Source organism: Lepidothrix coronata, unplaced genomic scaffold, assembly GCF_001604755.1.
Source record: "Lepidothrix coronata isolate B3197 unplaced genomic scaffold, Lepidothrix_coronata-1.0 Scaffold35, whole genome shotgun sequence".
NCBI lineage: Eukaryota > Metazoa > Chordata > Aves > Passeriformes > Pipridae > Lepidothrix > Lepidothrix coronata.
In genome coordinates, this window is record NW_016690215.1 from 5,352,093 (window position 1) to 5,377,976 (window position 25,884).

A 25,884-nucleotide genomic window follows, 5' to 3' on the forward strand; every position below is an offset into this window, starting at 1 on the left:
CAATGGCCACCACAAAAGGCCCCCTTCATCCTAAAGCAAGGAATATCCCTTTGGACAGTTTGGGTCAGCTGTCCCTGCTGTGTCTCCTCCCCACCTCATGCCCAGCCCCAGCCTGCATGGTGTGGTGTGCCAGCACTGCCCAGCAAGAGCCCAGACACAGGTGCCTTATCAACACCATTCTAGCCATAAATCCAAACAACATCCAGCACCACATACACTTCTGGGATGGACATGCACTCCATCCCAGTCAGACACAGTACAGGAAGCTTCAGACATGCAGCTTGAGTCTAGTAGCCTACTAACTTGCTACAATTCCGTGGAGAAGAAAGCAAGGTATGTGTCAAGAGAATAACATTTTGAACAACAAAAATCACATTTTCAGTATCAGTAACCACAGTCATCTCCTTTTTCAGCTTGAGCAGGAAGATCAGGACAGTCAGAAATTCATTTATTAAGACCTGTCTTAAGTAACTAAGAGCTTTAATTTAAACTCCAGTTAGATGCTGACTTAGATTTGTCTGACTGACAGCTCCCAAGGTAATCCATAACTTCTCTGTAGGTCCATAATAAATATGGAGTAATTTTACTTCTACACAGTCCAAAGTCTCCACCTTTTCAGTCAGCCAGAGGTTTAGAAGCAAACTGTATGTTTCTCTCGTATTTGTTCAGATATTAATGTATTTTAGACACCTGCCCAATTGCCTCACTTAATTTTAATCAAAAAAAAAAAAGCTACAAGAGGGCTCTAACCAAATACAGGTGACACCAATTCACTGAGAGGGCACTGGCACCTTAGCACCTATGACAAGAAAATATTGAAGGGCATGCTTCCACCACCACTCAAAAAACCCCCACAACACACGCACACAGACAAAACCCACCAAAAATACTAACAAAAACCAACAAACAAAAATAAACCACTAACCACCCAAACCCAAAGAAGTTATTTGCTTCTGTTCAAGATTTATACTTGAACTTCACAGGAGATTTACTGGACATGCCCATGCCCTAGACCTCTTCTTATACCCGTTCTCTTTGTGAAGGAGTCAAATTACCTATTCCAATTTCTTTTTTTGCATCAAGACAACTCTCATCATTCCAGACATTTAATTGTAGGGTAAGTTATAAACTAGAAAAACACACACCTTTATCACCATGCAGCAGATAAATTATATTCAGGCACAAAGGTGTTCACCTTATGCCAACGCACATTAAACACATCAAGTTTTTTTAATAAATTTTATTTATGCAAAGCCAATCCAAAAGTGGTGTGTAAAAGCAAAAAGCTCTTTTTACATATTAATAAAAAGGGGAGGGTACACTTTGTTTGTGTGAAGAGTGAGAATTTGACTGTCTTATTTACAGGAACCAACTAAGTTTGTTTAAAAATATAGACATAGTTATTAAGTCATTCTTACTTTCTCTAAAGCTATTTGCTGTACAGTATGCAACAGCTCAAAGTGCGCAAATAACCAAGGGTATCCCACGACAATTTGACTATACAAGCTTTTTTTACCCAATTAAGAATATTCTTGCTTTGATGTAATGCTTCTGCCCAGTGCTTGTTTATTTTGTTTTATTTTGTTTTTTCTTAGGGGCTTTGTTTTATGTATACAGTAGTTGAATTATATTATTATGTCACTCCCAGTAGCTCCTTGAGAAAGAAAAGTTATATTCCTTGACCCTCCAGTTCAGCTGCTGCTATATCTGGGTCTTCGTCATTGTAAATGTTCTCTGCCTGAAGACACAAAACATTACATGACAAGTGGTAGACACAATCGTTTTTAAACAATCTTCTAAACTTCATATAGAAAAAACTTTGATAATACCAAGGTGGCACAGCCATCATCCCCTCCTTGAAGGGACCTTCTCCCTGCCTTTTCTTGAAGGGCAGCCAAATTTAGGAATGTGCACACAGTGGCTACATTTTGGCAGTTGCCTTCTTGCACTGTTCTATTTCAACATCATAATCATTAGCTATTTAACCACTAGCCCTACTATGAACATTTTTTTTGGAATTATTTCAACCTCAGCCTGAACACACAAAACAAGAGGTATTAAAAAAGCAGAAGCCTGACTTGTGACACACATTTACGTCCACTACAATTTTTTAACTTAATTTATTCCCAAATTACTTTATTCTCCATTTATAAGATAGCTGATCAGTCTCCTATAATGTAAAGTAATCTGAACTAATGGGTGAGTTAAAAGACATCTTGCTTCACAGCCAACATATGGGGGAGGGGGGAAAAAAAGGAAGTCTTGGCTAATATTGGCTATAAGTTTGCAACTGCCACATTTATTCTTAATATTAACTAGTACCTAAGACTTGGACTCAAGAATTAACTAGCAGTTGCATTTATTCAAGTTGTTTTAGTCTTGGTTTTCTTTTTAAAGTCTTGCATTGTTTGACTGGAGAGTAACAGGGGACAGTACTTTCAGTCCTTGAAGGCACAAGCTGCCCTAAGAAGAAGCAGCTTTTCAGTTTCATTTATGCAACAAGCTTCAGAGCAACTCAAGAGCTGTTGTGACACTCACCATTTGCCATATCTGCATTATGTTGTCCTCTGATACAGAACAGATTACCCAAGGCTCATTAGGATTCCAACTGAAGTCTGAAATTTTGGCAGTGTGTCCTCCATGAATAAACTGTTAAAAAACCCACAAGCTTCAGTAAGCCATTTCAACTCTAGAGAAATCTGTTAAAACCCAAGATTCTGAAGTTAAATTCATCATGCTAATGACTACACACAGAAACACTTGCTACTAGAGGTTCATAATACAGACATAAGGAAGGTGTGTGTGAAACCACTTCCCATTCATTGCTTATGGACACAGATGCAGTTGCTGAGAGAGCAACTGAGACTGTATTATTATAGCAACAAATGACATCCTCAAAACGGTGCCTCTTCAGAGAAGGTTGGGCTGTGAAATCCAGCCATGTTTCCTACTGATTACCTCTAAGAGCATTTCCAGAGTTACACAGGAAATGGGGAAACCTTCAGAATTGAACAGAGGAAGCCTACAGCAAGTTAGAGCAATGGATTGGAGAACAGGGAGGTGAAAAGATTTATGAACTGCTGCAGTTTTAGCAGCACAGTGCCGGGGCATCATGCTGCCACACAACATTTCAGTGCACTGAAACCTGAACAAAAGTGTACCAGCAGCTCAGGAGGCCCATCTTCTGCATCCTCTGCAGACTGCTCTTCTCCAATTTTACTGTAAGAAAATAGTTCATACTTATTATTAATGACAATTGCATTCTATATCTGCTTAACTGAACAGTTCCTGGCCTTCATTTCTAATATTTGCTTTTGCTATTGGTTTTTCTCAGTGTGAAATAACTATAAGCCTCAGATATAAAACATCAACTGTTTAGCACTGTCAGTACTGAAATGGAATCTTAACTTGTGAAACACATGGAGGCAGAAGTCACTTATTACTAACAATTCTATTAGCAAGAAATCCTGATGGACAAGTAACATTAGATGAACTGTTCTCTTTCTATTTATACACAAAAGACCAGGCATGAGGTAGGCAAACAAGCAGGGCTAGAGAACAGCACAAATCAAATCTGCCAAATAATGCAGGCCTGCAGCCCTTTTTCTTTTGCCATCTGTTCATATATACTAACAGAAAGAAACTGCTCTTCACCTTAGATCCCATACATTAAGCCGACGATCAGTACCACTTGAAGCAAGAATTGTTTCATTATGAGGAGACCAGTGAACCTATTGAAAGAAAACAACTTAAGAGAAGCAGCTACTGATTTCTAAAGCATAACCTGAATAACCAGCACCCTGGCCACTAATTTTCAACAACTATACTCCATAAGTAATTTTTTTCCAGCACAAAGGATATCCAATAGCTCAAATAGACTGTTTTCAAGTCTTAAGATTTCTCAAACTGAGAAGACCTTATTTCACTGATACAGATTTACCATATTTTATGAAATGTCTAAAACAAATCACTGTTACTTGCATCTAACCAAATAGGCAGAATTCACAAAATTAGGTTTGAACCCAAGTCCTCTCTATAGCACATCATTTTAGAGAAACCTTCTACCTGTACTGAAGGTACTTGCAAAAGCCCAGTATTTTTTTAGCAGTCAGTTGTTGACTACTTGCCTCAAAGTCAAGTGGGGAAAGCCAGAAAGAAACTATGTGCTACTGTCTATAATTGTTAAACATAAAATAACTGTCTGTAATTGTTAAACATAAAATAAGGAATTTTGGTTCAACGGACTTATTTGTGTTACAAGAACACAAATCTACAGGTTCTTCTCCAAGTCAGTACTCTTCTCGGTTTTTTTCTACAGGTTGTGAGAAGTTTACCCACCTGAAAAATCTCATCTTTATGAGACTCAAAAGAATGGAGTTTCAACTTCAAGTTTCTAAGATCCCACAGAGCCACCGTCTGGCAAACAGAAGTAACAAGAAATTCTTTTTATTATAATGGCTTTCATCTAGAATATTTCAGAATTTAAACTATACATGAGTAAAAACCTTGTCAGCAGAACCAGTTGCCAGAATGAACTCGCTGTAAGGATTGAAGGACAGACAGTTGACCTCAGCTGTATGAGCATCTATGGAATGACTTGGCTTGGATGTGGCATTAGATCTGGTGTCCCAACTGTTGCAATGGAGGGTTTGGGGAAGGGTTAGGGGCAAGGAGGAAAGAGGGAGAGCAAATAAACATAAGTTTTTACAGGAGGTTCTTTTTCACTACACCTTAATATAAGTAGACAACATTATTACTAAATCCAACTCTGAAGCTACAAAGTTTCATTCCAAAACCTTCCGTATTTTGTGTCTGTTGTACATGAGCAGCTCACACCAGTAAGCTGACATAGATATTAGTTACATCTTCTTTTCAAATGAGGTGGAAACATTAAATAGCATGTAGATTTCAGTGATTCAGCACCACTACTGTAGTTAATTGCCTAAAAGGGCTACATGAAATGACTCCAAAACTCAGATTTTTTTTTAATCCAAGTGCTCTGCACTAGGTACACCAGCAGCACACAGAAGGCACTACGTAAAAACCTCCTAACCCCAACTTACATCATAAGCTTCTGATCATCCGCTACAGATCCAAACAGAGATTCATGGAGCAGATGCCATGCCACATCTTCTACTACTGCAGAGTGCCCAGTAAAGATGGTTTTTGCATCCACAATCTTGCCTTCTTTTGGTCCAGCACTTATATCCCATAAACACACTGTCTGTAAGTAAGTTACATTCTATTGAAATGCAGACTCTGAATGTATCATCTTTCAAAAAATAATCAATCACAGTCTACCTACAAGCAGAGAGAGAAACTGAAGCAGTTCTTTGTTTTTGAAAAGAAACACTTAATGTGCCATAAGTGAGAAGAGAGCTAAGTTACCAATCAGTTTTCTGTAAGTTCAAGGTCCACGGATTACTTGTAAGGTCACAAAAGTAATTTACACTTTTAAAGTTCACAAAGAAATTTATAAGCAATTAGTTCAATTAATTCTTGAGAGTCTTACTAATTTATGGTCTCCATCCAACCCAGTTTAAGGGGCTTCTACCAGCAGACAACTATAAAAACATTCCGTTCGTACTTCATCAAGAACCTTAAAAGAACGTGTTGATTACAGCCTAAAGCCAACTGACAGCCTTAAGGAATATAATTACAATATATGAGAAGTTTCTCACATAACAATACACAGCTGCACTAAACCAGATTTTTTCTAATTATCTATTACATCATAAACTAGGAGGAGTTAGGGTTCTTTAAGTGGGGGGAAAGATGAGGGTTTTACATGATCATCTGATGCACTGAGAAGATGCCCACTCAAATTTGAGTTCCATGATAAGCCATAGCCTTCCTTCTGGTGCCCTCTTAATCTAAGGTCAGGATTACACTCTCCACTTGGGTCTGAAAGACAGAAAATTCCTTCCATTAGTATCACCTTGCACATCAATCCAAAAGAATATCACTATCACCCAAGAACTTTGTTTCTGTTGCAATAACTGTATTTTATATTTGAACCTCTTCGGAGGTTCTGCTACTTCTATCAAGATTCTCTTATGATATTGAGGATAACCACGCAGGTAAAGTCATTGAAGATATGGGCCTTCTCATTCAGATTCCAGAATCCATCAACTATCCTCCCAATCACAATTAAACACAAGGTTAGCCCTTGATAACAAGAGGCATTTTGATTAACTTCTAGGAGCCTGACCCACCTGGTTTTGATGGATGTTTAGTGTAGTCAAATACCAACACATCAGCAGACGGTGTTTTTGTTGCAATTATGCAGGGATTCTGCGGCATGTAACGAGCACGGTTCACTTCACCTTCATGGTTAATTTTAATCTCCATTTCGATTTTGCCAGTCACAGATCCAAAGCCACCAAACTCTACATTTGTCAGAAAATGTTAGTTTAGCACATCAATTATTTTAGACTCCTGAAGCAGCATTTCACAGCATCTTCCCTGCTCCAAGAAACAGTAGTAAGCATCCTATCAAATACAAGAAAGCCTAGGAAAGACTCGCACCATGTGACACACTTTTGATATTTAGAATCCTCTTTCAGAGCTTTAGTTTCTATTTGAGGTAGATGTGTACCAGCTTTTATCACAACTGACAAAGCTGGTAGAAATTCTAGTAGGGATTGTATATCATAATGCTACCTGAGTTCTTCTGAAACAAAGTTTCCTCTTTTAGTCACAGTTAATGATCTAGAATTAGTGTAAAGATACGTCCATGCACTTTAGTATTTAACAGAAAGTCAGAATATCATTATGAGAACAACTAGTAATGATATTGCTAAAACAGAATCTAAGAATGCTGAATGCCCACCTCCTTTCTCACTGTCATACTGCGGAGCATCGAACTGATCATCGTTGGGAATCTGGACTCTGGCAACAACCAGGTGGTTCTGTTCATCGGACGTGTGCGTTCCCAAAACCAGCCAGTGTAGAGCATAATCCTTTCCTTCTGGCCTGTTTAGAATAATAAATGCATGGAATAAAATTATGTGCTCAGTTCCAGAAGTTTCACAGCTATAGCATCAATAGCCCTCAAGATCCGTACCTCTTCAGGGAGCTAGAAAAGAGATACTCGTGTAAGAAATCCTTCCCTTTGTCACAAAGACTTGCACAATAAAGCAAACTAGATTCTGACATGAGCAAGCCAAAGATAAAACCAGCAAGGGTAGAGTGACAAAACAAGCCAGTAAACGTTGTCACTGTGCCTTGAAAGGGATAGTTACAGTTTGCACAGCAGTTAAAGGTAACACCAATATCTACTTGTATCTAATTTCCCTAGCAGTCTCACAGTATTGATTTAGAAAACAACCAGTAGGACTTTTCATTAAACACAAATATTGAGGGGACAAGTAGCAACCTATTTTAGTTACTTCTCTTAGAAGCTTTTACCAGTTATTTTATTTCAGACACTCATTTTTTAATACTGTACAAATCCTACTTAACTAGAATAAAATTTCTCTTCTGGTGGTTAAATGCAACATTTAATTAAAAATAACAGGCTGATGGACAGTGTCATTCATCTCTGAAAGTAAAAATCTGAGCAGTCAAACTCAAGCAATTTCTGCATTCTTGAAAGCAACTAACTAATTATGTTGCCTGAATCCAAGCATTCAGGAATCATCTGGGCAATTATAAACCACAATGTTTTAATACCACCAGGCATTACTACACCATTTCCAAGTGTAGAGGGGCAAAAATACAAAACAACACATGAAACACACAATGCACATGCACTTACTTGCATCAGAAACAGGTGTCCCATCATGTCAGGTGCCATACAAAGAGGCAGTCCTTGCCTTAAATGGCTTACATATTTTGACACTGGATAATTGGAAATACCAGGTTTTAAACTGAATATTAAGTCAATCTGCAAAATATGAGGCAAGCAAAAGTGTTCCTCATGAGGGCCCCACACCCTCAAATCCCCACTTCACTTTCTCCATGCCACAAATAGTTAGCTCACATATCACCATCATCTCCAAACATTCTGGTATACTAAACTAAGTGATCATCTAACCACCAACTAAAACATCACATATATAAGATGGAATTTTATAGAAGAAAGAGACCATTGTCTGGTAATTGCAAGAAGTTTACACAGAAGACATTTTAAAGCCTAGCTGCATCCAGTCTACACCACCACACGGGACCCAGTCCTTGTCCACTACCTCAGTGAAGCCCTAAGTGGTTATTGCAACAATTTAAGTTCTATCGTAGCTGTCACATGAACAGATTCTATCCCCATGTTCACGATTCTTTAAGAAATTAACCTGTGAGCCCACGATTTTCAAGGGAGGTGGAAGAATGGCAAACTTAGTATGTGTGAAGTCAACAATGAACCAGGGACAAAAGCTAGACTTGAAGAATCAGTTTTAGAATAATAGACTAGTCCAGACTTAAAAAGCATTGGAGACAGATACTATAGCTTAGATAGATTAGTAATCTGTAGCACAGGACGAAAAATGGTCTTCAAGAACAAGCTAATTTAGTAGATAGATTTCTCTGATAAGAATTAACTACATATGAGTGCTAGATCTCTTATTTAGCAATAAACTGAGAACTCTGTTCACACCTCACAACACCTTCTGCTAGGCTAAACTAGAGTTCTGTGAAGTATCAGCTTGTGACTTTTTTCCTCAATGCTTCTGCATACCAAAGGGGTTTTTAAAGTTGTAAGTAAAATAAAGTGTTACAAGCTCACAAAGGGTAGCCTAACCCAAATTATTCTGATCTGGCCTGGATTTTACCCTCATGTTACTCAGCAGACGCGGTTAACAGAAAAGGCGCAGTGGAACAAGGAGCTGCACAGACTCAACTCCCGCTGAGCTCTGCGCCTCCCGGGCACTTCTCCGGCCTCTTTTCCCTTCTCTCACCTGGTCACATCAGGCAACCACTGCACCGTGAGGCTGGGCCACTCCAGGGCGTGTGTCATCACCAGGTCGTACAAGAAAGGGGTGTTTTTCTTCCAGATCTTGTACTCCTCGCTGATGACGCGCTCCTCGACCGTGTCCTCCAGCACTGCAGAAAGGGAAGGGATGAGCTGAGGCACGGAGAGGGGAGAAGGGGGGTGCCGCCCCGGCCCGGGCCACGCCAGGGCGGGGACGGGGCAGGAGCGGGGGTCCCGCAGGGCCCTCGAGGGCGGCTGGCGGCAGGAAAAGTGCAGCGGCTCCACCCCCGCGGAAGCTCCTCGGGAGGAATCCCGGAGCGCCCCAGCTCCGCCACCCCCGCGCACACGCACCCTCACACCACCGCCCGGCCGGGGACACGGACGGGGGAGGAGGGAGAGGTCTCCTACCGTCTTTGCTCGCCATGTCGGGTGAGACCCAGCGCCGCCAGGTCAGCGCAGGAGGACGCGGGCGGGAAGGGAGCTGAGGAGGCGGGCGGCGAGGGAGCGGAGGAGGCGGGAAGGGAAGGAGCAGAGCAGAGCGGGCGGGAGCTGAGCAACCCCTGCAAACACTGTCGGGAGGCGGGAGGGAGGCGGTGGTGCCGGGGGACCGCCCCTGCCCCGCCCCGAGATCCCCGGCCCCCAACGGGGCCGCCGGGCTGGGGCGGAGCGGAGCGGCCGAGAAGGGGCCGAGGAGGGGCCGAGGAGGGGCCGAGGAGGGGCCGGGCGGGCCGCTGGAAGGCGAAGGCGGCCCGGCCCTGCCGCGCTGTGGCCGCAAGGTGGGGCTGTGGGTAAAGCAGCGCCGCCGAGGGCACCTGTATTAGCTATGTCTTAGGTAATAAGCCCTAAATCATATTAAAAACTTAGATATTGGTCCCACTTCGCAACTAGAAATTATGGAATCATGGTATCATAGAATGGTTGGAAGAGACTTTAAAGATCAGCTTATTCCAACCCCCTCTGTCATGAGGACAGAACCTTCCACTAGAGCAGATAAGTAAATAAGTAAATATGGTTCCAGAGGCCACAGCTGAGCAGTTACTGCTTTTCAGCAATGGCGCTGAATGTTGCTTAATTTTCTGGAAGAAATGTAGGTTTAAACTATTTTTTAGTTGCAGTTGTGGCATGGAAGGTGCTGAACTGCATTACTGAACCCTCAGATATGCAGTATCACTCAGTGTTACCAGGGTTTTAAATTCTGTTGCTCTCTAACAGGGTCAGTGGTGGTGTCTCGTACTGTGGCGAGTGACACGTTTGAGCAGCCATGTACAAATCAAACATACAGCCTTACCCCCGTACAAATCAAACATACAGCCTTACCACCACACCTGCCCAGCCTTGCTGATCTCTCCTTTCAGCTATCACTAGAGAGAAGACCAGGTGTTCAAGGTCGGGCTGGATGGAACTCTGAGCAACCTGGTCTAGTGGGAGTTGTCCCTGCCCATGGCAGAGGGGTTGGAACTACATGATCTTTAAGGTCCCTTCCAACCCAAACCATTCTATCATTCTCTGATTCTATGATTTAATTTAACTGCTTTCAATTCAGCTTAAGTGACCAGTGCTTGCCACAGGTAACAGCCTTAACCAGGGTAAATCTTTCTGGCCACTGATTACACTTTCCAGCATAATAATGGAAATAGAAGTAGTTAGGAATCAGGTTAGATTGTCCCAAATGGCCCTAAAAATTCTAAGGAACTTTCTGTCTCCAAATTGCAAGTGTTTTCTTGCCATATTGTGATTTACAGTCTTAAAATGAATTCTTGTTTCAGTATTAAACTGACCGAGATGAATCCTGTATCACTGAGGCTCATATGCCTGGAGTCCCGGAAGGGGAGGAAATCAGCTCTGTAGTGGAGCTTACTGTGCTCAGCTAGAGATAGTGGCAGGAGAGAGAGGGAAACAGCCAAATAATAGCTGGCATTAAATTTTAATTTCCCCTCTGTGAGAACACTCTTCATGGGCTGAGCCTTCTAGGGTCTGGTCTCCAGTTTTTCAAACAAGGAATCCAGTTATGGGAAATGTTTATGTGTAGGAGAATCTGAGGCTGGCAATAGCAGCCAAAGGCTGTAGCATGGGAATTGGGAAAGAAGGCTGAGGAAGGCAGCCAGCTCCTCCAACAGGAAGTTTTCCCCAACATTGCTTTTCTGGCCAGCATGTTAAAAAATAGAAATCTTTCAGTGAAGTTAAATAACTATATATTAATCTTATCCTTAACCTGCACAAATTACAATTAAACCTATGCATGGCTTACCTATTCAAAATGAGAATCCTGTTAAATTACTTGGGAGCTGTACAAGAATCAGCTCCATAGGAGTACACGACTGAGTGTGTTAACACAGACACACGGCCTTGGTCATGCCAGATGTGGCACCAGCTTCCCTTTGGCAATGCTTACTAGTTGCTTTGGAATTTGCTGCCAAGTATGCGTCTACTCCTACAAAGTGCTGAGGCCGTTCTAAAACATCTGAGAGTGAAGACAGAACCTTCTGAAGCCTGTATGTTTTTACAGAGAGTTGATCACTTAAACCTCAGATACTGGACAAAGGAAATCTCTGTTATGCTTCCTGGCTTTAAGTGACCTCTGTTAGCTCTCACTGAAGGGTGATTTTACATGGCCCCTCGAAAGATGAAGCATGTGTGAATGTTTGGATGGGATGCGGGATGCTGTTAGTCCTTTTGCTGTAAACAGTACTTGTAACCACAGCTTACCTGGAATATGATGGAGAAAATGTGAATTAGTTTTGAAAAATGATGGATGAAATTACCCTTCAATGATGTCATGTAGGACTTAGCTGAACTATAAGTGAAGAATTACTCCCCAACCCTCCACAAATTTTTGCAGACTCTATTTAGGATCTGGAAATCGAGTTGGATTATAATAGGCTTCCAGAACTAGTACTAGCTTTGGTGAACAAAACCTGTCTTGCCCAGCTGTCAAAATAGCTGGTAAGTGACCAGCACAGTTCTCTTCTCCTTGTTAACAATTACATTTGCATGCAACCACGTTTTCTTTTCATTTAAATCTGCACACCAAAAATCTTGTTATTAAGTGCTCTTCTCCTGTTGAGATTGTCATGGAAAAGATAATTTATAACACTACATCTATCAAAGACAGCACAACATCGTCTCTTATGTTGGTTATTTGCAATTCATCAGCCTGGTCACATCTGTGACCACACATCTAAAATATATCCTTTGATTCCCACACTCTTTAAGGAAAGCAATTATCCAAGGTTGTTGTTCATCATTTGCAGTATGTGTAAAATGTACCACAAATTAGTTTTGAAGTAAAAGAGTGACTTGAATCATAAGCTTTATTTTTGTTAAGCTATACTTCTTTCAAACCTAAGCATGAAATATTGCGTTTTCATTTCAGTAACAAACCACCACGTCCTCCATCCTCAATTGTATGTGCTGCATCATGCTTCAAACTGCCAGATATACTTATGAAGAATTATATGCACTTGTTAATTTCAGCTTGAAGACAAGTATGCTGATTTATTACTCTGCAAAGAATCAGCTGGCTTGCTGTTACTTACGTCTTTTACACATTATGCAGAGCTGATGGATGTTTGTAGCACAACTCAGCAAGTAGGTGTAGGTATTACTGTGAATGACAATCTCAGTCAGAAAACTGTATAAAGGAAATTAAGTTTGCACAAAAACTCAAAATTGCCCATTGCAAAAGTAAAGTAGCAGCCTCAACATTTATTATTCTCCAGTATATCTGCTATCATTGCATAGTCTCAGTAGCCTGTTTGGAATAAAGCATCATTTTCATCAAACGTAGATAAGAAAAGCACACCTCAGTTTAGTTGATGCAAGCATCTGCTCAGAATTTCTTGAGATATGACCATGTTTATTTTCCCCACTGCTCACCCAATATTTCTTTGTATGTACCCAGCAATTATCATCTCCCCAGTATCAGTAACACCCAACCAATACCCTGCTGTCACAAAAAATCTTGAGCTGTAGCAGTGTCTTGGACTTGTTCTCTGTGACATGCAGTTTGGGATCTGTCTAATGACAGCACATCTCTGATGGTTCTCGTCTAAATAGCCGTGGCTGTGTTTTGTCCTGATGTGCAACATCTGTGGGCTGCATAGCCATGTGCAAATGACATCTTTCACTTTGCAATGAACAAAGTGCATTTGTAGGAATGTCAGTATTTAAGGGAAGGCATGACACACTGGGATTTTATCCAGCATTGTAGATAAATACTCCACTTGCACCTTCTAGGTGCTGTAGCAGGAAATCATGAGCTGGAAGTTTCGGATAACTAGCACTGTTTGTCACACTTCCAGCTAACCACTGCAGATTGCATTGAACTTCATGCTGCAAAGGAGAAGAAATCCTATAGCAGTCTTGTACATTCCTTCAATATTCAGAAATATACAGTGTTTTACCTTTGATGCTGTAAGGTACAAACTAAGCTTGTTCTCATATAACAAACCCCTCCTTCCCCTCCTGAGGTAACATTAACACTGCACTAAGCAAAGACTAATAAATCCAACCCTGCTGAATACTTTTTTGTTGTTTGCATGGACAGGGCAATACTCCTTCAACAACTGGGCTTGCTGGGCTATTTCTGTGCTGCATGGCATTTCTTTAGCATTTTCTATGCTTTTTTTAAAAATAATGGCTGTAAATTATTTGAGAAATAGATATCAACATTTGCATAACTTTCTTGGCACACTTTTATTAATTTTGCACAGAGTAGAGGAGCTGGTTGAATTACAGAAGGCCAGGGGAATGTGTGAGTAGCTTTTAAAAGTTCATCTTATGAAACAGTGCTGCAATATATGCTGGTTTGCGTGCTATGGATTTCCAATGTGTGTTGTCATTGTATAGTCTGCTGTAGTTTGGCAGGTTCTGACCTGTACAGGTTATTGCCCAGATGTGGAGTTTGCAGACCTGTAGGGATATTAAAAAAAATGGCAGAGAGTATTTTGCTCAGCAGAAAATAATTTGGCCTTTTGATAGAAGTTGCAGATGTGCAAATCTGTACAACAAACAATTTATTTTCTTAGAAGTACAAACACTTAAATGAGTGCCAGCAGGGAGATTTTCAATAAAATGGAAGGAGACAATCAGACTTCTGAAGCTTCCAGGATTTAGCTCAATGGAGCTTCTCATTGCTTGTTGCCCTGGCCTCCCTCCTTGTGATCTTGGAGGAACCTGGGGAGCAGGAATTTGATAGTTCCAAGCCTGTGTCTGGGTCACAGGAATCAGAGGAAACTGTAATCCAGAAGCTGCTGTTTTCAGTTATATGGACAGGAGTCGAGGCAAACTGCTGCTCTCAATGATGTGCTGAAGCATCGTGAAGCACAGGAAAGCCTAAGCCTTCTGTGCCAAAGAAGGTGAAAGGGAGTTGTTTATTATAATCCATTTCCTCTTCAACTTCCACTCTAGGGCTTAAAAGCCTCTTCAAGTATTCAGTAAAGGAAAATGATCTCTGCTCTTGCCTTCTAATCTCCAGGAATGTCTCTCCCCACCTGAACTGCCTGGCCTTCTTTTTCAGAGATTTCTCGGAGAGGTCACCATATGGTTTCCTTTTTTGTTCTTCACTCTTAACTCTTTTGAGACTTGAAGCAATTAATAACGGCATTATCTTCAAGGTTCTGGATATCTCAGAGGTGAATCCACCGAGACAGGAACCATGCCAAGCTGTTTCAGCTCACTGATCAGTTTCTGTGGTAATGAAGATTTTTGTTTGTGCTGTTTGATTTACTCAGTCGTTAGGGCAGAACACCCTCATATGTAGTCTTTGGAAGCTCTAGAGATCTTGATTTTTATACGTTGTCTTCTTTCCAAAGGTTTCAAATACTGAGAACCATAGTCCTGCAGAATGTGTATTACTGGATATATGCTACGTCAGACGTCTGTGCAGCTTTTTACTTTGAGAGGCAGAGGCTGGGGCCAGAGGAACTGTGGGTTCACAGCATGTTACAGACATCATGTAAGGAAAGAAGGAGCAGGCAGATAGAGGATCTGCTGAGAACAGGTTGGTGCCTGTTTACATTTCTGCAGTCAGTTCTAAAACTGGTGGGTACCCAAGCATCTTACCGTACCAAAAAATAAACTTTTCTGCTCTTTCTGCTAGTTACTCTAGCAGTATCTGCAGCTAAAGTGGCATAGCCATGTGTTCAGAAATAGAAGAAAAAAAGATAGTGGCACTGCCCTGTCAAGTCAGTACTGTACTTGAACATACCTTGCAATTAGCAGTTTGTCTGATATCCCTCGGAGGCCATTTCAATATTATTAATGCCATTTTGCAATACGTTTCAGAGTGTGTTTTAATGAACAGTTTAAACCAATCTAAGACCATAAAAATGTTAAAAGGAGTAGACCTGGTCTCCCCTCTTGCTCGCCACTCTCTGTCCCTGCCTTGCCCAGCCCTAACAACCACAAGGTCAGTGGGGAGCTGAGTCAGATCCCCAGTCTAGATGATTTATTTTTTTTTAGCAGAGTTGTTTTTCAGCCTCCGAGGATCAAGCTGAGCATACTCATTGCATGTCTTCCTGGTCTTAAACCTGTGCCAAAGGGAGCACATGGCCATGGGCAAGAGCAGGGATGGCTCCATTGAGGTTCTGGTTTCAGATTAGTTTGCACCAATCGTGAGACCACACCACAGGCCATGGCAAGTCAATGTTTGCACTCTACTGCTGGTTCACTGCTGCATCTGGAGCGTTCCCTGAACAGCCAGCTAGTAGTATTGTCTCTCTGCCACTTGTGTGTCTCCCACAGATGAAGAATCTGAGAAAGAAGGTTGAAAACTCCATTCACATGCTTTCATTTACTGGCATGGGAGGAAAGCTTTAAAATTTCTACTTAGTTACTGGTGTAAGCAGGATATATAATTAGGACTTCAGGGGGAGACAACTGAGGTAAATATGAGTACAGGAACTTCCAGTGTCATGGGACACCATTAAGACCTTATTTGACATGCATTTAAAATATTCTTCAAAGAGTTTTTTTAAAGGAAAAGGTTTTAACAAAATTGTTCCTTTGCTGAGAGGCAGCACAACTGGATCAAATTAAATAAAACCTGAATTTTAAAAGCATCTTGTGATTTGAGATACTGCAGAGAGCCTCTTTAAAAGGTATCCAAGACTAAGCATCCATCAACTGAGGAAATCCCTAACACTAGGGGCTTTAGAAAAATCTAAGCATTCATATTTGAACTATTTCTCCATACAGCTGGAAATCTAACGTAAACAGCGCCAAAGCAACTTGGCCAAAGTAATTTAGGGAATCAGAACTGATGACTGCTAATACAAGCTCAGGTTTCTAGCCAAATGCCCAGAATGCTAACGTTTGGCTTTACTGTTTTGTGTTTTTCCTTGATTCTCCACTGTGAGGTGCAGTGGGGGAACAGTAAAGCGCTGATGACTTTTAACATAACACTGCTGCCCTGGTTCTTAAGAAGGACCTGTTTTTTGCTGAAGCTTAGGGATACAAGTACAAACCACATGATACCATATGAGAAGTCATTTTTGGGTCTCTCTCGCTTTAAGAGCCCACTGCACATGGGAGGTTAAGGAGGGTGTGAATAACCCTGTTTCTTTTTTGGAGGAGTGACACAGTTGCAGATGTTGGATGCCAGAATGGCTCTGTTATTAGTTGTGTGTTACTGTTACATCTGCATACCACAGCCATAGGTCAGCACCACATTCTGCCAGCGCTCTGCAGACACTGTAGGAAGATGCCAGTTACTGACCTGGAGATTTGTCTTACTCTTAGATTCTGAGAACAAGATAGTTGGATACAGGAAGACGGGACTGTGCAAGATGATAATTATTGATGAGCAAAATAACCAGTTCTCATGGTTGCAACCTCCCTGGCAGCAGAGAAAATAGAGAATTTGAATCTGAAATTTGAATTTGAAAGAGACACAAAGTGGCTTTGTGAATGCTTATGGGAGAGCTGTGCCTAGATGAAACAAGTAGGAAAAAAAAAGAATAGATAACTTTTCAGATTTTTTTTATTTAGATTTTTTTTTTTTAATTAGCTACCTCCCAAAAGAGTTACTTCAGAACCCTGATTGTAAGTCTTCTGGGGCTAACATCAACATTACAGTTTGGACCAGGAGTGAGCTTTCAAAGCAAGCCTTCTGATTGTCTCCACTTGGAGCACATTGGTTTACAACGCAGACTGGTCACCGAGCACATGAACTGGATCCTTCTTGAGTGAAACTAAATCAGAAATATGGTCCATCTGCTAGTGAAGGGGGTAGATGTACAGAACCAGATAAAAGATAATCTAAAATAATTATCACTCCCACAAATATATTTAGCATGGAGTCAAAGTCCTCAAAACCAATTGTTTTACTTTACAGATCCACTCCTATTGCATGGTATTACTTGCTAGTGGTAGACATAAATTAACTTGTTAATTTGATTTTTTTTTGCTGAAAGGAATACAGCTTTTGGGTAGACTTTCAAGTGTTCTTTGCTTCTATTTCTTAAACATGTTCATATCCAATTATCTGTAATGCTTCAGTGGCATTTGCTCAGGTAGCATTATAGACTTTGCTTAGTATTTGCAGTGAAATTGCACATATTTCAGGACAAAGTTTCTGGATCCACAGTAAGCATCTTGTAAGCTAAAATGATGTATTGAAGGTAAATCTCAAATGCCTACTCAGCATTTTGGCAGTGGGACATATGGAAGCACACAGTTAAAGACAGTGAAGGTCAGAAATTCTGTCTCAGGGGATTTTGAATTGAAATGTGAGAGTTTTAAAAAATATGCTACAGGTTTGAACTGAACATTTGGAAACACTTTTCCTTCTTTCCCATGTGTGGCCATGGAGTCATTCATCAGTCTGTCCGCCGCACTTACTTGGCTCCGCAATGGAAATATCTAGGGGCAGTATACTGTTGATCTTGTGTGTGTTTTATTAAGGCCTAGCACGCTCCCAGATCCCACAGAAGAGTTCAGAAGAGAAATATTCTGTTATCATGGGGAACACAAAGAGCTGAGCTGGTGGACTGAAATGTGGAAACATTCCGCTGTCTCCACACACTCAGGGAAAGGGAAGGGAGGAATTTACCATGAGTTGTTAAAGGTTAATGTAGCACACTCTGACAACCAACCACAAGGAAAAAGAGGGCCCCAGAGAGGTGAAACCTCGTTCTTCCCTCAGACTTTTCCTTGGACTGGTACAGTTACCCACAGCCTCTCCTGTAGTGCTGTGTCTTAAGGCTTATAAATGGAGGAGATGGTAGGTGGTCAGAGAGGGTGGTCACAGAATAATCCCAGTTTCATTGGGACTGAACTCCCACAAGAATTAAGGGCAATAAATTTCACCACCTTTCACCACAAATCCCAGGCACATTTAGTCAACAAAGCTTTTGTAATACAATACAAATAAGTAGCAATGTGGGCATTTAGTAGCAAGGAAAAACAAAAAAGTAATGCCACAATTAAAAGCACAGAACCCTCCTCTTAAGAAAGGATAAAAGAATAATAAACACTATTTCACAGTATTCACACCACACTTGTAATTCATTCTTAGAAGGACTTAAAAATGTGCCATGAAGACAATAAAGCTATTTTAATATAAGAGAATACTCAAAATACATTATATTTAAGTAGTATTTTTCGAAGTAACTGATAATGGCATGTGTGTGTTGTTCACATAACAATACAAAATTAAGTCTGTGTAAAGACCTTTTCTGAGTGGGGTAGGGCAGCATGTAATAATATGCTGTGATGCCTGGGTTTTTTTTCAGACATCAGCTTGTCCCTCTTTTTTTTTTCTGGGACAACAGCAGCTTGCAGGAAGCCTGAAGTAGTGCCATAGTACATACTATCTCAGAGGAAAGTGAGCAATCATCATCTGCTGATACTGAAATCTTGCAAGTGCTGGGCAGTGAGCTGATTTGGGAATTGGTGCCATACAAGAAGGTGCAATACTATTCAGGATTCTCATTTCTTTGAATTTAGAATGCAGCAGGACCTTGGTAATGCCTACTAAGTGATCTTTCTGCAAAAGGCACAGACTTCCAATGGGTCTTTCCTGCTAACAGGATCATGTTCAATCACTTCAGAAATTCTTACTAGCAGAGGGAATTTGTGTTAAAAGAGAAGGAAAAACAAACTTCTTTTTGGCACAGGTGTTACTGCTGAGCTAAAAGAAAAGAAGACTCCTTACAAAAATTAGTGAATAAACTGTACAGCAACTGACATGTGGTTGATTGCATAGAGTAATGCTGAAATACTCGTAAGGGTTACAGCATTCTGCAAACTGTTTTTGTCATGGGAAAGTGAAAGCTAGAAGCACTCAGTGTATATCTGCACTGGCAGCTGGGTGAAGCCATATCTAACTACGCTTTACTCCAGAAAATGCTGTGGAGTTCTGTGGAAGTGGGAAATTGGCTACATTTCTAGATATTTTTTAAAGATAGGAAATATCTGGGTATTTCCCAGATAATGTGTGTGCATTGCCTTCCACCAAAATTGTCCTTTTCTCCCCAAAAAGAAGCAGAAATGAAAAGAATAAGCAAAGGAACATGGAAAAAACCACATTTCATAGCTAAAAGATGCTGTTTCTTGTGATGTCCTGAGTTACAGTTTGTTTGCTGAAGGATGAACTGTGAAATAATTTCTTTGCCATTTTGCTATATACAGCTGTATGATATCATCTGAACTGACCACACCAATTCAGGATATTGATTTGCAAGGGATTAACAGAGTTATCAGAGCCAACTCTTACTCTGCATAAGCAATCATGCCATACATTTCTACCCAAATTCATCAGATTTCACTTTCAAAACCATTAACTAAGTTTGACTTGCTATTTATATTGGGAAACTTCCATTTGCCCACAATTACCCAAATTTGAAATATCTGAATGAAGTGTTGTGAAAACAGAATCAGAATTTCTGGACCATTCAGCTCAAGACAACAGCAAACCTGTTAAGTAAGTCTATAGCAAAGTATTACACAACAGGAGATACACAGTCCTTGTAGGTTGTTAGTACAATGAAAGACCTTTGGCAGGCAGAACATTATTTTAATTTACAATCTCCTAAGTAAGCTGATTCTACCCATCCACACTCTCATGCCCCCATACTTTCCAGCACTAAGACACGTGCACGCCTGATCAATTTTGCCAGGATCACCTCTATGTCATATGGATGGCAACAGCAAATAGCTTTCAGGTCCTCACTACATCTCTTGGGTTCCTCTTCATTAGAGATGACAAATTTCGTTTGGACAGGTTTTTATACTCTCTAGGCATCAACAGTTCTTATGGGTCAATATTTTTGCCTCACAACCTTGTTTATTTTATCCTCCATAAATCGGCAACAAGATTGCAGCCTGTTCTGTTTGTTTCTTCATTTCACATATTTTCATGACTATGGTCTCTCTCAATGCTGAGATAACAGGAAGAGGAATGGCTCTTCCACTGCGCTACAGCTTTGCTGCTTTGCTCCATTGTTTCTACTGGTGCTTTTGTGTGCACATTTCCATCCAGACCAATTCTAACGTTTCTGTCACACAGCCACTGAAATTGCAAAAAAGTTTCTCTGCCATTCGCTGTAAAGAAACTCACAGTACATATGAGCATACTAGACCGAGGATCCAGGGCTATGGCCCCAGAAAACTTGGCACTGCATGCCAGAGTTACTCTCCAGTGCATTACCTCAAGGGCCATCATTTGAGTGTAACTAATTATCACTCTGCAATTAAGTCAACTGAAGGTTTTTTCACATGCCTGGATACTTGCCTTTGACCCGAGGCTACTACTCCTGCTTTCTAACCAGTGTTTCTCTCAGTATCCCAAAGAACAAGGTGAGTGAATGTCTCTCAGCTTATAAAAAGATACAAAGCTTATATGAAGAAGTATTACTTTTTATTGGCAAAACTGAAAAAAAAAAAACAAGCCCCCCAAAAAGAAGTATTCAAACTCAGAATTCTTTCAGCAGGTCACTCAGGGTACAAAAACAGTTTAATGATGAATAATGTAAGCCTTGCAAATACATATTCCAAACTGTTTCTTCTTGCTGGATATAATCAGCGGTGCAGATGTTAGGTCAGCTGCAGAATAAAATGAAACCTTTCATACCAAGTTCTCCACTTTTAGTGCACATGAAGAAATTTTGATAATGACACTTTAAAATCTATACTTCATTATTTTCTCCTAACATTAAGCACACTAGGTTTTGACACTTTTTCCGTTATTATAGGTTATTCATCATTTCAAACTGACACTCATTGTCTCTGAAAATAAAGAGTATTCAGTTCAAATTCCAACAAATTTTAGTCACAAGACAGAAATCGCTAATATGAAAGAGATCTACCTCTGAAACATAGCCTGATGGAAAATATTGTGTCATCTGGAATATGTTTTTTTATCCTGGCTTGGAGCTCTGTTCTCAACAAATGCATCTAGCCAAGTAATGAAGGACTGTGGAGCCAAAGGGAGTAGTTTTTCTTTTATGACTCTTACAAAGGTTTGGTTTATTTGATTAGGTTTATTTAAGTGGCTTGCAAACAGTTAGTAATCACTAAAGTTACACAGCACTTATAAAATGTTTGTGCAGTAACTAACTTGGTGACCAGCTGCAGAGTTTAACTCTGCATTTATTCCCTTCTGTTTTGCAAAATTGTAGAGTAGGTCTTAGATACACATTCAACAATACCCATGCAACGATATAAATTGTTATTGACCAGCTCTTTGTTATTGTCCTTTTGCCAGAGGTGAACACAACCACATTTTCCATGTCCTCCTCTATGGAATCAGTAAAGCAAAATGGTCCTTCATCCAGTTTGCTGTGAAATCTAGTAGTTTAGTAACAGAACCCAAATTACTGTGAGAGGCAGTTGATGCTGAGCTTCTAGATTTCATATGATATTGGCTTAGAGTCACATAGACATTACTTGTAAGAGGTTTGGAAAACATAACTGGGTCTGGGCAGTGAGGAGAGTAAGGACTGGCAGCCTCTTAAATCACTGCAACTGTTTCTGAAATGAAAAAGCACACAAGCCTTGGAATTCTAATCTGCCATCGCAGTAATTACTGTACCACAGCTTTTTGTCATCCTTTACAAAACCCCCTGGAAGTGCTGATAAGAGTGTTCAGAATAGATATGCTGCTCACTTACATCTGTTCCAGAAGTATGGCCACTAGTCACTCAGGAGATAGTTTAGGGAGAAGTTTGGCTTTTCTTCCATATCGAAAAGGATTAACTATTTGATATTTGCCTTGAAATGCAGCTTTCAAAATGTTGAGTCAGAAGGTCTGCACAGAGAATGCAAAACTGGAAGTTTACTGATTCCAAAATTTAACAGGTGCTAATTTTTTGTCCCATAAATGGTCAGTTGTTCTCAATGAGAGATAAAAGAATGTGTAAAGTATGCCCTAGGATTTAATAAATTGTACCATGTTAGGTCCATGAAACACCTTCACAGAACTGTAGCTGGAGCAAAAACAATCACCACAAAAAGGCACTAAACCAAAGAAATTTTGAGGTTCAGTGAAAAAATGAGGTGCTCTATTTCCCATTCAGCACTATATATGTACAGCATAAAAGCCACAGAAAACTGAGGAGGAAAACTCTGAAAAGACTAGCAGTTATCTTCCACTGTATTTTTAGCATGGGAACATAGCCAGACAGCATCACTCAGCAGCCTCCCAGAGTGTTCTTTCCTTCAGCCAGACAATCTGAAAACCCAAGGAATGACTTTGCACTTGTGCTTGAGTGCAAGCTGCAGGAGGTGTTCCACCCTTGCTTAGCACAGTCAGTGGTACTAAAAGCTGTATTTGTCAACAGCTTTGTATTGCTCTCAGTATCGTGCCAGTTATCCTTGCTCCTGAGGTTTCTGCTGGCAGCACTGTCCATGCTAAAGCTGCTAACAACGCTGCAGCTGAATCACTGTGAGCAAAATTCTTCACAGTGCACCAAACTCAGGCTGACTCAAAATAGCAGTGATGCACTGTAATCAAAAAGTGTCTGCAAGCAGAAGAGCTCTCATTAAAGCTGGCCAAAAGCTTCTCAGGTGTGAACAGCTCTGCTTCTTGTATCTAGCTGGGGTAGAGAGTAATTTCTCTTTTTAATACAGTAGCTTTGTCTAGAAGGCTGCAGCTATTTGTAATATTCACAAGTACACACCATTGAGGCTGGAAATGTGAAAAAATACTTAGTGGGAAATTTTTAGTGGTGCTATAGTCACAGCATCCATAGTATTTACCTTTCCTTCGCCAGCTGTGGGACCATCTGTGGTCACAGGGCTCATGGCATCTCCACTGTAAAGGCAAAGACATAATATAACCTAAGTAGATACACTGGAGCCAGCTTGAGGCTGGCTAGGGACACCATAAGAAGGGATATATGTAGGTCACTACAGGCTGCAAAGTTCATTTAAGAATCCAGGTAAACATTTGTGGCTGGCCATACCAAGATGCTGAAAGATCTTTCTCCAAATCATCTGCCCAGAAATTCACTCCAGAATGTCCCCGCAAGCTGCAGTCACATCCCGATTGCAGTACAGACACATACTCTATTTTATTCAGTACTTTTAGTGGTCAAGCTCTCTACATGTTCATCAAGGGTAACTGGCTATCAAAAACTATTTGGTAAGGTGGATTTTACATCCTCTCCCCGGGGGACCTACTGACACAGGATTATTCTCAAATGATGTGTGGAAAAAGACTGCCTTTTTCTGCATTAGTATATTCAACTTTGCTGGTGAGTAATAAAACATTAACAAAACATTCCTATTTCTGTAGTAATTGTTGTGCACACATAGAGTTCCTCTAAAGAACTAGCCTGCAGATTTTCACCCTATTTTACTCCAGATTTGTTTGCAGCTTCCCCAGGTGGAAGGAGGTAATTCACTGTTACTTCTCAAACTGCTCCTGAAAACTTTTCCATTTCTTTTAGAACACCTTGATATGACTTCCTTCATATTCTCCCTCTTGGCAGAACCTGACTGAAGGTCTGTGTCTCTTCTGTTGGTAATTCAGGTTCTTCTTTGCTGCAGGCCCTGTCCCAGCTTTTCTGTCTGTGCAATTTACTAAATGCAATATTTACTACCCAATTAAGACATTTGCCTGCTCCCTTACACCTGCCAACAGTAATATTTACTTGCTATGTGAGCTTCAGGAGCTTGCTTGAAAGCTGAGACATTACTGGGTCTGAGCAGGCAGGTACTTTGGAGGAGAGCTGCAGGCTCTGACCTCACTTCAGATCCCCGCAGCCTTCTCTACCTTCCAGAGAAAGACTCCACGCTTCCATCCTCATCCTGTGCCAGCCAGAGCCAAATTGGCACTCCTGCTCTGCAGCAATTAACTGAAGTGGCATCTCTCATGATGCTGCCAGTGAGAGAGCACAAGGATGTTAAGTGCCTGCAGTTTATGCTCTGCCTTGTATGTGAGTGTGTTGGGGGGCAAGAATGCCAAAGATCTGTCTGGATCCTAACAAAACTCTGCTCCAGCAGGTGCTGGAAACCCACAGATAAGGAGCTGAACCACCTCTGAGCCTGCTCTGGGAGGAACCCCAGTCATCACTCAGGAGAGCATCCAGCACCACCTCATACTAAAAAATGGATTAAACACCTTGTATGCTGCAGTATGTGATTTTAGCCATATGTGTAAACAGGCATAATCTGTTCTTTTTCACTGGCCATAAACATTTGTAATCTACATATCTGCTGAATTTTTTTTACTTTGCATTACTTTCCAGAGTATTGAAGTGATTTTTATATTGAAATTATCTAAAGGCTAATGATAAACAAAAAGTTGCAAAATGATACTGACATTAATTTCCACCTTGCCTCCAACTGTCATTCTCTGGGGTCTCAAGTGGAAACAACTTTGCCTTCCTCCGAAAACCCTCTCACTGCCCTTGACAGAAGGCAATTTTATTTAATGAAGACACACGTACTTCAGTATAAAGGTGTCAAGTGAATTTTTCATGAGCTCCTTTGTCTCCAAAGCATTCCAGCTGCTTCATCTCACTGTAAAATTGTAAATGAAAATTAAAGTTTTTTGTGGAAGTGCAGCTGTTGCTTTGAAAAGCATCTGTTTACCAACTAATACTGGAAGGCAGTAACACCCTCAGCTTCTGCTGTGAAGCAGCAGAAGTAAAAGACCAACAGTACTGGGCAAACAGACACCCTGGAGAGAAATGAGCATAACTGATAACAGCAGCACTGTGAGGAAATCAATATTCAGATATTTTTAGGTGCCTCATTTTCTGCAATTAATGTCTTGAGCAGTATTAAAAAAAACGAAGCAGCTGAGCTTTCCCCCCCTCTATACTCCCCTTTCTTTAACATAGAACTGTTCTTTACTGTGAGGAATTTCATTACAGACCAGCCCTGTCATTAGTGCAGTATGTTGGTATTTACTCACAAGGAAACCAATATAGTCAGCACAGCTACACATAAGTCTGCATTTTGTCTAATTTCAGAGCTAAGATCCACATACACTGATTCAATTACAGAGTAGAGTTTGCTGCAGCAACTGTGGCCCTTATTCTTACCTCACTGGCTACATGGTTATTTAAATTTGCACAGATGTGCAAAAGTGTTGCAAAAGATGATTTTTTTTTTCCCTTGCTGATATTTTAGTACTGTGGAAGTATGAGTAAGCTGTATTTAGGCATATGGTTAAAAACCCACCATACCCTTAGAAGTCAGACCAGACTGTATATAAGCTGCTTGCTGAACCTGCTACAGCACTCTAGAGGTTTGTGAGAGCAGACACATTGCAAACTTTTGGCCTTTATTTCACCAACTGTATCCTGTGACCTTGTGGGGAGAGTTCTGGTTTAAAAGATGAGTTACCATGATTTATACTTTCACCCCTTCTTATTGTTAAGAGTTTTCTCATAATCATTTAATCATAAAGAAAGTGCAGCTCTGTGCCTATGCATATTTTTACAGAGTTAGGTCACATTTACCACATAGCAGATAATCTGGTACATCCCATCACTATTTAGCAAATATAGCTGAATATTAAGGAA

General features: G+C 40.6%; 2 protein-coding genes across 4 annotated transcripts in view; one reads left to right on the top strand and one right to left on the bottom strand.

Moving 5' to 3' along the window:
- Positions 1 to 1,225: 1,225 nt before the first annotated feature.
- Positions 1,226 to 9,499, bottom strand: RBBP7 (RB binding protein 7, chromatin remodeling factor). The gene is made up of 12 exons (XM_017812287.1): positions 9,317 to 9,499; positions 8,895 to 9,039; positions 6,833 to 6,975; positions 6,216 to 6,389; positions 5,789 to 5,904; positions 5,064 to 5,224; positions 4,506 to 4,632; positions 4,339 to 4,416; positions 3,655 to 3,731; positions 3,162 to 3,219; positions 2,539 to 2,649; positions 1,226 to 1,738 (listed from the first exon to the last, which is right to left on the bottom strand). The coding sequence occupies exons 1-12, from the start codon at positions 9,330 to 9,332 to the stop codon at positions 1,670 to 1,672; spliced, it is 1,275 nt and encodes a 424-aa protein (XP_017667776.1). The 5' UTR covers positions 9,333 to 9,499; the 3' UTR covers positions 1,226 to 1,669.
- Positions 9,133 to 25,884, top strand: part of REPS2 (RALBP1 associated Eps domain containing 2) — a 128,811-nt gene continuing 112,059 nt past the window's right edge. For all 3 annotated transcript variants that reach the window (XM_017812283.1, XM_017812286.1, XM_017812285.1), the window contains exon 1: positions 9,133 to 9,357. In XM_017812283.1, coding sequence (XP_017667772.1) covers positions 9,331 to 9,357 — 27 coding nt within the window. In that variant the 5' untranslated portion in view covers positions 9,133 to 9,330. The remainder of the gene's footprint in view (positions 9,358 to 25,884) is intronic.